This window comes from Coturnix japonica, chromosome 27 (assembly GCF_054131305.1).
Source record: "Coturnix japonica strain WE chromosome 27, WE-NBRP24, whole genome shotgun sequence".
In the NCBI taxonomy this organism is placed as follows: Eukaryota; Metazoa; Chordata; class Aves; order Galliformes; family Phasianidae; genus Coturnix; species Coturnix japonica.
In genome coordinates this window covers 6970802-6983890 of record NC_140689.1, presented here as the reverse complement: position 1 = coordinate 6983890, position 13089 = coordinate 6970802, and the positions used below count along the sequence as shown (strand labels likewise).

Below are 13089 nucleotides of genomic sequence, written 5' to 3'. Positions count from 1 at the left end.
CCACCTCCATGGGCTCATCCTCAGGTGGATCCACCTCCATGGGTTCATCTGGAGGTGGATCCACCTCCATAGATTCATCTGGAGGTGGATCCACCTCCATGGGCTCCACGGAGGTGGTCACGCGCCTGGTCCAGGCGCGATGGCAATGGGCTCGCTTGCCTGTCTGCCGCCTGATGGTCCTGGCGGGCCCCCTCCTCCTCCTCCTCGACCCTGCAGTGCCCGGAACCATCTTCCCAGCTAAATGTTGGGTTTCCTCCAGCCTCGCTCTCTTAGGTCCCCACATGGCTGTTAATGGCCGGAGCACTAAGAGGCGAGTGCGTTGCGTGGGGCAGCAGTGACCAAGGTAACAGCTGTGGCCAGGGTTCTAACATGGCCCAACAGGGTTCTAACTGCTGGCACTGCTGGCACTGGCATTCCACATGGCATGAGGAGGGGGCTGGAGGACAGGGCACGGCACGGGAGCCAGAAGGCACTGCCCATGCCCAGCGGGCAGCCCTTCTCTCCGGCAGCAAGAGGCTACAGACGAGCTGGCCCTGAGCAAAGGGCCCTCGGCCTCCTTCATCCTCCCCCTTCTTCCACAAGGGAATCTCTTGGCGCTGCCATACACAGCACGCAGCACCACGTTGATCTGATGGGGCTCCTGCGCTCAGCGCCAACAACAGCAGGCTCCAAAGGGCACCTGACTACGCCTGCCTGCTGGGACACACCAGCTCTGCTCTCCGTGTTCCAATCCAGAGCCTCTCCTTGTAACACCTCCGACTCCATTTGCATCCACTCTCTCTGATTACGTTCCACATCCGCACACCGTGCTGGAACACACACGGGGCCACGCTGCCTCACCGACCCTCAGTGGGGACCCACAGCCGTACAGCACCATCAGCACAGCAGAACCGGGCCGTGCTCCTGATGCTGCCGCTTGTCCAACCTCCCTCTCGCTGCCCCCATTCTGCTCAGGCAGCCGGTCCCAGCAACAAACACCAGCACAGAACTGCAGCCCCGACTCGTCCCGCTCACTGACAGCCAGAGCAAGGACATGTTACACACCTTCCTTCAGCTCCACGCACTCGCTGGCACCGCACGCATCGCCTCTGCGTGCCGCAGCACCGCCAGCTCCTCCCCCGACATCCCTCCATGCCCCGCACCGCGGCCCGACCCCGTTGGCAGCGCACAGCCCGCTCCTCCCGGCCCCGATCACCTTCCCATGCCGCCATGGACCGGAACTGCTCCCGCCGGCACCAAGCGCTTCCTGCCCCTCCATCCCCCGCTCCTTATTTCCCTTCACTTTCCATCTGCACTCAGGACGCAGATCTCAATGGAGGTGGCTGCAGAACATCATCAGTGCAGGCAATCAATGGCTTGTGCTGCGCTTCACTGCCTTGTGCTCCTCACTGACTGCTCTGCTGTGCCCTTTCCTAACCCCGCAGGATCATTTGCTTCTGTCTTTAGTGAAAGGGCTCTCCCTCAGGAATCCCAGACCCTGGAGGTTAATGAGAGAGTCCGGGGAATGGGAGATTTCTCCTTAGTCGGGGAGGAGGTGGTCCGTGAGTGCCTAGGAAACATTAAGGTCGATAAATCCATGGGACCTGATGGGGTGCATCTGCGGGTGCTGAGAGAGCTGGCAGAGATCTTTGCTGAGCTGCTCTCTGTAATCTATCAGAGATCTTGGAGAACTGGGGAGGTGCTTGAAGACTGGAGGATGGCCAATGTCACTTCAGTCTTTAAAAAGGGCAAGAAGGAAGACCCGGGTAATTATAGGCCGGTCAGCCTCACCTCTGTCCCAGGGAAGGTGATGGAACAGCTTGTTCTAGATGCCATCTCCAGACAACTGGGTGATATGGAGGCTATCAGGAGTACTCAGCATGGGTTCACCAAGGGGAGGTCGTGCTCGACCAACCTGGTCGCCTTTTATGAAGATGTCACTAGCTGGGTGGACAGGGGGAGAGCGGTAGATGTAGTCTACCTTGATTTCAGTAAGGCTTTTGATACTGTCCCCCATGACATCCTTATAAAGCTGAGGAAGTATGGGATAGATGAGTGGACGGTGAAGTGGGTTGAGAATTGGCTGACTGGCAGAGTGCAGAGGGTTGTCATTGCCGGTGCGGTGTCTGGCTGGAGGCGTGTTACTAGCAGCGTCCCCCTGGGGTCTGTACTGGGTCTGGTCTTGTTAAACATCATCAGCGACCTTGATGAGGGGATAGTGACCACCCTCAGCAAGTTTGCTGATGACACGAAGTTGGGAGGATTGGCTGACACGCCTGAAAGCTGTGCTGCCATTCAGCGAGACCTGGACAGGCTGGAGAGCTGGGCAGTAAGAAACCAGATGAGGTTTAGCAAAAGCAAGTGTAGAGTCTTGCACCTGGGTAGAAATAATTGCATGCACCAGTACAGGCTGGGGGAAGAGCTGCTGGAGAGGAGCTATGCATAGAGGGACATGGGCGTCCTGGTGGACGACAGGTTGGCCATGAGCCAGCAGTGTGCCCTTGTAGCCAAGAAGGCCAATGGCATCCTGGGGTGTATTAAAAAGAGCGTGTCCAGCAGGTCGAAGGAGGTGATCCTCCCCCTCTACTCTGCCCTGGTGAGGCCTCATCTGGAATATTGTGTCCAGTTCTGGGCTCCCCAGTACAAAAAAGACAGGGATCTCTTGGAAAGAGCCCAGTGGAGGGCCACAAAGATGGTGAAGGGCCTGGAGCATCTCCCCTATTAAGAAAGGAAATGCCTTGTCCAGAAGCAAGCAGTGGGCTGGAGAGGGCACCAAAACGAAACCCTGCTTGCACCTTTCCCTCTCCTCATTCCACATGCTGACATTTATTTTAAGAGCAAAAACAAGACTACGGTGAAGAAAGCTCCAGAACAACTCAGCTACTTTATTCACCCCCTTCTCTTTCCACTACAGAAGATTCTCAGAAAACCGCCATGAGCCACGTTACTGCTCTCCTGACTCTTCTCTGGGATGCATGAGTGTGCTCAGAAATGACTGAGAGCAACACATGCACACAGACACACAGCAGATCCCTACACAACCACTTCTCCACTAGGAAACCGCATCAAAAAGCAGCTGGTGGGAAGAGTAGAAGTGGAAAGCGGGCATGGTGAGAGAAGTGCTTTGGGCAGCAAGGAAAGGCCATCTGAAGCTCCTGGGTTAAGTCCCTTCTGCAGAGGGTGTCGGTGATGCCGTCTCCTTTGCAAACTGTTCCTGCATGGGGAGAAGCATTGGTCTCCCTCATCCCTGGGCTCTCCAGCATCCTGAGAGTCTCTCCTGCTGGGGGTTTTCCCATGAGAAATGAGGCACCAGCCCTGAGAGAAACTCTTCCTGCAGGAGATGCACTCCTAGTAGCTACCTGTCCTGTGGACTGCAATGTTTAATGAGGACTGAGCTTTGCATGAAGTTCTTCTGGGAGTGTGAGGAGCTCTCTGCTCGGCACAAAGCCCTTCTCACACTCAAGGCTTCCTGCCATTTCAGCTCACTGGTGCAGACATTCTGGTAACACAGCAGATGGGATTCTCTGAGGGAGAGAAAAGACAAGTTCCCAGGCATCTCCCTGCATGCAGGCCTGGCCAAAATGTTCTAAAATGTCCAACAGAAGCTATGGTCTCTCTCCTGTGTGCATATGCTGGTGCAGCTTCAATTCAGAACTCCCTTTGAAGCTCTTACCACACTCAGGACACTCACAGGGTCTCTTTTTCCTGTGGATGCTCTGATGCAGCGTCAGCTCAGAACACCTTTTAAAGATCTTCCCACACTCAGGACACTTATAGGGTCGCTCTCCTGTGTGCATGCACTGGTGCATCTTCAATTCAGAACGCCTTTTGAAGCTCTTCCCACACTCAGGACACTTATAGGGTTTCTCTCCTGTGTGGACACGCTGGTGCATCTTCAGTTCAGAGCTGCTTCTGAAGCTCTTCCCACACTCAGGACACTTATAGGGTTTCTCTCCTGTGTGGATGCGCTGGTGGAGCTTCAATTCAGAACTCCCTTTGAAGCTCTTACCGCACTCAGGACACTCATAGGGTCTCTCTCCTGTGTGGACACGCTGGTGCACCTTCAGTTCAGAGCTGCTTTTGAAGCTCTTCCCACACTCAGGACACTTATAGGGTTTCTCTCCTGTATGGATGCGCTGGTGGAGCTTCAATTCAGAACTCCCTTTGAAGCTCTTACCGCACTCAGGACACTCATAGGGTCTCTCTCCTGTGTGGACACGCTGGTGCACCTTCAGTTCAGAGCTGCTTATGAAGCTCTTTCCACACTCAGAGCACTTATATGGTCTCTCTCCTGTGTGGACACGCTGGTGCACCTTCAGTTCATAGCTGCTTTTGAAGTTCTTCCCACACTCATTGCACTTGCAGGGCCTCTCTCCTGTGTGAATGTGATGGTGGACGGTGAGGCTGGAACTCTTTTTGAAGCTCTTCCCACAATCAGTGCACTTAAATGGTCTCTCTCCTGTGTGGATGCGATGGTGGATGGTGAGGTTGGAACTGTTTTTGAAGCTCTTCCCACACTCAAGGCACTTATATGGTCGCTCTCCTGTGTGGACACGTTGGTGTATTTTGAGTTTAGAACTATCCTTAAAGCTCTTCCCACACTCAGGGCACTTACATGGTTGCTCTCCTGTGTGGACACGTTGGTGTATTTTGAGTTTAGAAATACCTTTCAAGCTCTTCCCACACTCAAGGCACTTGTACAGTCTCTCTCTTCTGTGGATACACTGGTGGGAAGTGAGGCTCCCACTGTCCGTAACAGTCTTTCCACAGTCAGAGCACTCAAAGGCTCTCTCTCCTGTGTACATGCACTGCTGGCCAGTGGGGTGGAGTCTCCATTTCATGCTCTCTGCAGAATCACAGAACTCGTAATGCCTCTTTGCTGAGTGCGTGCACTGGTGGCTAGTGATGCTGGAATCCAGTTTAAAGCTTTTCTCACACTCAGTGCGTGGATTCTGCTTTTTCATCTGGCACACATCCTTGCTCCTGGTTTCCTCAGGCTGCTTTGGACCTATGCTGAAGTCCACTGGGTTCCTCAGTGTCATTCCCAGATGCTTTCCCAGGGGCTTCTTGATGTGCTCACCCTGACCTTGCTGCAGGACTTCCTGGACATCCCTTCTGATTTCTTCCACAGAGATGCAATTCCGCTGCATTTCCGCTACACAATTTCTCTGCGGAACCTCCTTTGTATTTCTGATCCCATCAGCTGCTGGATGACAGAGGAAATGCAGCAATAGCACACGGTGCCCAAAATAAAACACAGGCAGAGAAGGCTCTTACAGCCCCAACATTCCCCTTCCCTCCACCACCTCACCTGGGCTGAGGTCTCCTGGCATGGCCTCAGGGCTATGCACATCTGGGATCCAGGGGTCTTCCCCTCTTTCAAGCAGGGAGATCACCACGGGCTTGGGGGCTGGAAGTGGAGCTTCAGGGAGAGAAACAGGGAACAAGAGAGCATTTCCCTCATGCTGGCACAGTGCCTGTTCAACAGTTCCACTCTGTGCCCCTCCCCAAGGAGAAACCACCATTTAGGTCTAAATGACACTGTGCCTACAGCTTCCCTTGGAGCAAAGAATGTTTTGACATCTCTGAACATTGTGAAGGGATATTTTTTCTTTCAAATTAACTTTACAACAGCTTATTTGTTTTCTTACAGTCTACCAGTGGTCAAGGCATCAAAATGTTGATGGCAATTGCATGGAAAATCCTCAATTCCATAGCAGTAACCAGGGATTCATCTGTGAGCTGGAGCTGGTGGCACCAAGCAACACACAACACAAGGGCTGGTTTTCTCCCTCCTGGCTGATGCCTGCTTGCCAGCACTGACTCTGTGGCTTTGATCAGAGTGCCGTGCATACTAATCCCTTCTGAAACTCATGCTTTTCAGTATCTCCTTTCTTGCTGGCACTGTGGTGTGAGTCAATATGTAGCTGCATGGTGTTTATTCAAGGCCCGGCTTGCAGAGGCTCATTCTGCACAGCCAAATGTGCCCTAACGAGGAGGAAAGGCAGACAAGCTCTCACCCAGCGAGGCCACACACTGGTATGTCTCCAACATCACGTCCCGGTAGAGCTCTCGTTGCACAGGGTCCAGCAGCGCCCACTCCTCCCTGCTGAAATACACGGCCACCTCCTCAAAGCTCACGGGCTCCTGCAAGCAAAGAGGCTCCTTGCTGGGAACAGCCGAGACCCAGGCAAGCAGCTCGCACAGGACAGAACCTCACACCCCAGCTGCTTTTCTGTCCCCAGCACACACACGCTGGCTGAGGGCACCTCCCTCTTCCCCTGCATTCACATCCCTGGCCCCTTGGCCTCTCCTGCCTGCTTCCCCAACCCCTACCTCAACTGGATGTGCTGCGGCCATTTGCTGCTCTCCTGCAGGCTGGGATGATCACGGCTGGAAGGCAGAAGTTGAACTGGAGCCTGCAGAGAGAAGAGAAATGGCAGGGGAGCTGTGAGGGAATGCAGCAGTCCCAGTCCCAGCTCAGCCCTTCTGCAGGGCACTGCCTGGCCTTGCAGAGGAAGACAATGAGCTGCAGCACAGGAAACAATCTGGCTCAAAGAGATGAACCGTCACAAAGCTGTCTCAGACTGGGAGGCTGAAACAACTGGTAGCTGACACTTAGTTCAACAGCTGAGACTGAGAGGGGACTTAAGACAAAGCACGGCAAGGAGGCAGTCATCTTACCCCAAAAGAGGGAGCAGCCCAAGTGCCCCTCCAGCTCTGCTGCACAGCAGCAGGCTGCACCACAGGACCTGCCCTCGAGCAGGGCTGTTTCTGCAGCTCACACCTGCACAGAGATCCCTTGCAGTTTGACATCAAGACTCCTTCTCAATACAGATCTTCTGTAAGACACCCGTGGTTACTTTGGAGCTTTCATGTATTCTCTAAGGTTCTGTCTTAGAGTGACTGTGCACATATGATTCCTTCCACACAAAGCCTTGACCAAGCTTGGGACTAGGAGAGGATCCAGCCACATCCTAGCTCCTTACCTCTGTGGTCTGAAGACATGAGAAAAAAAGGGGAACTGCTCTGAGCCTCGTGACTCAATGGGAGGGCCTCCTGTAGGTGTGTGCGTAACCCTACCCTCCATGCAGTAAATAACCAAGTGTATCCAGCCACCTCCGATCCTGTTGTGTCACTGTTAAATCACTACAGCATATCCCTATTATATCAACCAATATAGTCCTGCTTCTCCCTTAGGAGTGTATGCTGTGTTTGGATCCACTTGTGACCAATGGGCAAAGTCTGCAGGATGGCAAGAAGGGAAACAAACCGATGACAAGAGACATGAAGCACATCCCAAATTCTTCTGTGAATGTTCTCGTGGCAACTGCTGTAGTTGAGCGGCAAGCAGAGGTCACTGGGGCAGTAATAGGATGCAAAATGGGAAAGGTGTTATCAGCATCGTGTCGGGTTTGGAAGTGACATATGAAGCAAAGGAGAACTGCACCGGTCCTCCCAGAATCAAAAGCGACTGATATACCACAATATTTCTGCTGCACTACGTGGTGCAAGTTCTGCAGGTAATGCTTATTCACACAATAAACGAAGACCTCCCCGAGTCGCCTACAATCCTTTAGGCCACACATCCTCCACCTGTAGGGTTTGGCTCCAAACAGATGCAAAACTGCACCCATAGCACTAATTAAAGGCACTGCCTCTACACAGTTAAGGCAAACAGAGGCAGCAGAATGACGGCTTATTGCCTGCCCTAGCTGCAGTTAAGGAAACTGAAGAGTGATACAGGAGGAATGGGAAAGGGGAGTTTCATTGGAGGTCTGAGTGGTGAAGGAAGTTGAGGACATACAACAAGGACAGCCTGTGCCAACTGGGGGATCTTTTGATTGACTGCAAGCACGCCTAAAGGGGACGGCTACCCAGGAAAGAGATGCAGAAATACTGTTAGAAAATGGTATGGCCATCCAACCATCCAGCAGGAGGTGCAGAAAAGCACCTGGTTCATGGAAGAACACCGTGAATGCAGCCCCCAACACACAATCACAGCAAGCCTCAGCACAGATGGCAGCTGCCAGCAGAGCAGCCTGCTGGAGCACCACCTCCACAGATCCATGAGGGAACACCTGGTGGCAAATGGATTAAATCCTCTGGCAGATGTCCGTACATCCTCTCAGGAGTGGAAGTAGCCCTGGGCTTGCTGAAATCAACCAAGCCCTCAGAAAAGGGTTGGGAAAAGTACTCTGTAAAGGTGACTGATGTAGTTCTCAAAACCACCTACTGCTGATGTTACCTAAAAGTGGTGATGGCTCACATTCCTCGGGTAAGGAAGTGCAAAATGGCGAGGAGTCAACTGGATGGTTCACACTTCTCAAATAAACAGGATGGCTTACTTAAACACAACAATAAATCAACAAAACATCCAACCACATGGAGATTATTTTTCCATCTCCTGAGAAGAGAGAGTATCTGACAGCACTGCAGCCAAACCAGCCTGTGACGGTCACAGCCACCACCAGCCGATGCAGTCAGCCCACAGGCTGCCAGCTTCTCATCGTCTGTTCCAGAGCCCAGTGCCGGAGCTGCTGCAGATGCTGAACGTGCTCAGGGCCCGCAGCTGTGTGCTCAAGGCATCTGCAGCTGCCGGGACAGACTCAACAAAAGCCTTGCCAGGGGTTTGCACAACCCCAGCTGAGCCATCAGGCAAGCGCTCAGCAAACAAAAGGTAACGCCATTTCAAGGGTCCCCAGAGGCACGTGTTGCCCGCAGGGTCCCCACAGAGAAGCTGGGGGCTGCCGGGGAGGAGGAGCAGGGCGAGTGCAAATTTCCACTTGGAGGCTTCACATTAAGACACTCCACAGGAGGCATCGGGGGGTTTAAAGCTTCCATCAATCCACGCGTGCAGAGCTGCAGAGCGAGGCCATCTCATGTCTCCCGTGGCCCAGAGGAAGAACTGCAGCCCCAGCTGCGCTGTGTTACAGAGATCCAACCGGGCAGCAGAGCACGCTGACCTCCTCTGCTCCCTTCCTCACTGTCCCAGCTCCCAGCCCGTTCCCGTGCCCCTCGGAGCCCAGCCCGGGCTGCATGAACTGCTGCCCTGGTTGCAGCCCGTCTGGGCCAGCAAACCTGCTGCGCTGAGCGGGAGCTGGAGCCGGGACCAGGGTCCCGCCTGGGGTACGGCAGTGCGGGTTCCGCCCCGTCCGGGGCCGCTCCCCGCTCCTCTCCCGGTGCTGCTGGCAGGGGGCAGGAAGCGTGCGCTCCTCTGCACGAGCCACGAAGGGCACCTACCTTGGGTGCGGAGCAGGCTGCTCCCAGCTCTGGTGCAGGTAGCCGGGCTCCTCGGAGTCGCGTAGAGCAGAGGACGCCGAGTGCCCTCAGCCCGGAGCTGGCCGCAGGACGGCCTTGGTGCACCTCCTGCCACCGCGGTGCTGCCCGGATGGCTTCCAGCCAGGCTCTCGCCTCTTCCGCACAGGCTCAGGAAGGCAGGAATTCCCGCAGCGAGCACGCCCCGAGCCAGCTGCCAGGCGCTCGGCAGTTTCACAGCTCGTTCTCATGGCACATCTGCACCCGGGGGAGGGGGGAAGGGGGGAGGGGGGGAAGGGATGGGTGTTTGTGTTACGCTAATGAAGCATCGCTTTCTGCCGGCTCTCTTTGCTTCCTTCGCTGGGGACATTCGCATACCCCTGTGCTCAGGCATCTCTACCTTGCTGTCCTGGCGTTCCTTTCACTCCTCTCCCCCACGAGTATGTCCCAGCAAGAGGCAATCTCCGGTACAGCACCAGAGGACATTGTGTGTTGAACAGAACTCTTGCAATGGAACCGAGCTGTGGGTAGGAGCTTTACCCAGAAGCTGCTGTAAGAATACGACTTTCCCCAGATCCTTGTCTAAGGGTCCTAATAAGTCTTCTGTGCAGCAATACCTTGTGGTTCTGTGTGGGTTTGTGGTCCGTATGGCTGGCCATACCTACCCTTGAGTTGCACCGGGCAATGTACTTGGGGGTGACCTCACTGGAAGGAAAGCAGTGTGCAAACTGCAATGGGAAATTGCATTTAGGAAAGCAGGATATTGAGGTTCATTTTCTGGTGGATATGGGTGCTTCTTACTACCCATAGATGGTTTTGTAACAGTAGTAGATGCTACTGCCCAACGAGAAATGTTTCCTTTTTTGGATTAATTAAACATAAGCTAAGAAAACAAGCAGGAATACAGAAATTCTTGTACCTGCTGGGTTACTCTGGCAAGAAATTGAATAAAACTGGAGCTAAGAGTGCAACGATATTGACTAATTAAAAACTGTAACTCTGGCTTTAACACAAACTGGGCAAAACAATGTTGTACCCCCAGGAGTTACAGCAATCTCAAATATGACACACTTGGTGGTGTGGGCATCAGGGCCAAAAATGAAGCCCTAAATAGAAGTTAAAAGCAAGAGTTTGCCTAGTCAGGGTAAAGCGGTGCCCTTTGAGGGTATGGGACTGTAGGAGGATAAAAGAAATAATAGGTAACTTTTTGGAGTTTGGATTCCTATTTTGATAGCAAGTGCTGTAGTTTGGTACAAGACTTGAGGGCAAGTACTAGAATAGTTGAATGGATACACTCAGTGGTGGCAAATCCATGCACTTTATTAACCAAGTTAAGGAACAAAAAGATGGAGTTTACCTTCTGGATTTGAGGGATGTCTCTTCTGCCTGGTTTGGCCAAAGGAAGCCCAAGGTTATTTGCCTTTGAATAGGAAAGCCCTGATATAGGGAGAAGAGTCTCAGTTAACCTGGACAGTGTTACCCAGGGTTGTGAGAACAGCTTAATGATGGTCAACTCATGAGCCTGAGATCTGGGATCCTCTATTCTAGGGTGGAACTTTACTGCAGCACGTGGCTGCCACAGCAACAAAAGGACTGTGTACAATAGACTGAGAGTTTGCTGAGTTTCTTGGTTTACAGAAAGCACAACTAACTCAACAGCAAGTGACATATTTGGGAAATGAGATTACAGCTGGACTTTGAACCTTTAGGACTGCCAGGAAAGAAGTAGTCTGCCAAACCCCTGAGCTGCAAATTGCCAAGGAAGTGAGTAAGGGATGGCCAGGGTGCCTGAGGGCGGTGGCTGCACTGGTGCTTGTGGGAATACAAGAAAAGCTGTTCAGAGCAGCAGCTATGGAGCAAGATCAACAGCATGAGAACAAAGGACACCTCTGCTAGGAGAATGTCATGGTTTTGTAATTTTGTAATTTTGCTATCAGTATTCCACATCATAACATCATGTAAAGTATGGATACTTCTATTGAATGTGCAGTCCACTGAAGAAGAACTACATATCCCAGAGAACAACAGGGTTAATGATAAGTCACGGGACCAGGACGCTGTATAATCTCGTTCCCAGCCTGGAGTGCCCTCCTTCTTCTCTCGGACTTCTCGGAGAGTGGGAAGCGTTCCAGCCGTGTCACCTAGAGTTCACAGTAGGCCTCTCGGTTTTTGGGGACTCTCTCTGTTTCATTCGATTTGTTAGCCTTAATTATATTATATTGTGTTATCTTGTATTTCGATATCATATTTAGTAAAATAAGTTTTTCCTCCTTAGATTGCCGCTGTTTTTATCCCATTCCCCTTTTCCCCCTCCTTTCCGGGACCCGGGGGGGGGGGCCCACAGGGTGGCTTCCCCTGTCACGGGCATAGGTAAATCTAAGTAACCCGTGACAGGCGGCTATGGGGCACTTATGGGGCTGCTATGGTGCACTTATGGGGTAGCTATGGGACACTTATGGGGCACGTATGGGGCTGCTATGGGGCACTTATGGGGCAGCTATGGAGCACTTATGGGGCAACTATGGGGGAGCTATGGGGCACTTATGGGGCAGCTATGGGGCACTTATGAGGCAACTATGGGGCAATTATGGGGCAGCTATGAAGCATTTATAGGGCAGCTATGGGGCACTTATGGGGCTGCTATGGGGCAGTAATGGGGCACTTATGAGGCTGCTATGGGGCACTTATGAGGCTGCTATGGGGCAGTAATGGGGCACCTATAGGGCACATATGGGGCACTTATAGGGCTGGTATGGGGCAGCTATGTGGCACTTATGAGGCTGCTATAGGGCAGCCATGGGGCACTTATGGGGCAGCTATGGGGCATCTATGGGGCACTTAATGGGCTGCTATGGGGCACTTATTGGGCAGCTATGGGGCACTTATGTGGCTGCTATGTGGCAGCTTAGGGACAGCTATGGGGCAGTTAATGGGCTGCTATGGGGCACTTATTGGGCTGCTAAGGGGGAATTATGGGGCACTTATGGGGCATTTATGGGGCTGCTATGTGGCAGCTATGGGGCAGTTATTGGGCTGCTATGGGGTACTTATGGGGCTGCTATGGGGCACTTATGGGGCAGATATGGGGCACTTATGAGGCACATATGGGGCACTTTTGAGGCACATATGGGGCAGATATGGGTCTGCTATGGGGCAGCTATGGGGCCGGTATAGGGCACTTATAGGGCACTTATGGGGCTGCTATGGGGCACTTATGGGGCAGTTATGGAGCTTTTATGGGGCACTTATGGGGAAGCTGTGGGGCTCTTTTGGTTCCGTTATGGGGCAGCTATGGGGCATCTATGGAGCAGCTATGAGGCACTTATAGGGCACTTATGGGCACATATGGGGAACTTATGGAGCAGCTATGGGGCACTTATGGGGCTGCTATTGGGCAGCAATGGGGCACTTCTGGGTCACATATTGGGCAAGTATGGGGCAGCTATGGGGCACTTATGAAGCAGCTATGGGGCACTTATGGGGCACTTATTGGGCTGCTGTGGGGCAGCTATGGGGCACTTATGGGCCAGCTATGGGGCAGGTATGAAGCACTTATGGGGCAATTATCACTGAATCACAGAATTATCAAGGTTGGAAAAGACCTAGAAGATCATCTAGTCCAACCATTACCAATACTTCCTGGCTAAATCATATTCCTCAGCACCACATCGAAGCATTTCTTGAACACTCCCATGGTCGGTGACTCCACCACCTCCCTGGGCAGTGCATTCCAATGCCTGACTACCCTTTCCGAAAAGTAATACTTCCTAATGTCCAGCCTAAATCTCCCCTGACGCAGCTTAAAACCATTCCCTCTAGTTCTATCACTGATTACACGAGAGAAGAGGCCAA

The 13089-nt window shown here is 52.8% G+C and overlaps 1 protein-coding gene across 2 annotated transcripts; it reads right to left on the bottom strand.

Annotated features, from left to right (window-relative positions):
• Window positions 1-3024: 3024 nt before the first annotated feature.
• Window positions 3025-9433, bottom strand: LOC146756442 (zinc finger protein 621-like). Of its 2 annotated transcripts, XM_085524412.1 has the most exons (5): window positions 6316-6869; window positions 6000-6126; window positions 5291-5401; window positions 4852-5182; window positions 3025-4683 (listed from the first exon to the last, which is right to left on the bottom strand). In XM_085524412.1, exons 1-5 carry the CDS (start codon window positions 6337-6339, stop codon window positions 3585-3587), a joined length of 1692 nt encoding a protein of 563 aa, XP_085380538.1. In that variant the 5' UTR covers window positions 6340-6869; the 3' UTR covers window positions 3025-3584. The 2 variants fall into 2 exon arrangements, with proteins under 2 accessions (XP_085380538.1, XP_085380539.1); XM_085524413.1 differs by lacking the exon at window positions 3025-4683 and adding an exon at window positions 9223-9433 and having other exon boundaries at window positions 5040-5401; window positions 6316-6398.
• Between the last annotated feature and the right edge of the window lie 3656 nt (window positions 9434-13089).

Excerpts from the sequence above, each read along its gene's own strand:
- LOC146756442 (XM_085524412.1), bottom strand. The coding sequence starts at position 6,339 with ATGGCCGCAGCACATCCAGTTGAG. Across the intron at positions 5,402-5,999 it reads CCAGTGTGTGGCCTCGCTGG|CTCCACTTCCAGCCCCCAAG; the intron begins GTGAGAGCTTGT and ends CTCTCCCTGAAG. Across the intron at positions 4,684-4,851 it reads TGCACGCACTCAGCAAAGAG|ACTGTACAAGTGCCTTGAGT; the intron begins GCATTACGAGTT and ends CAGAAGAGAGAG.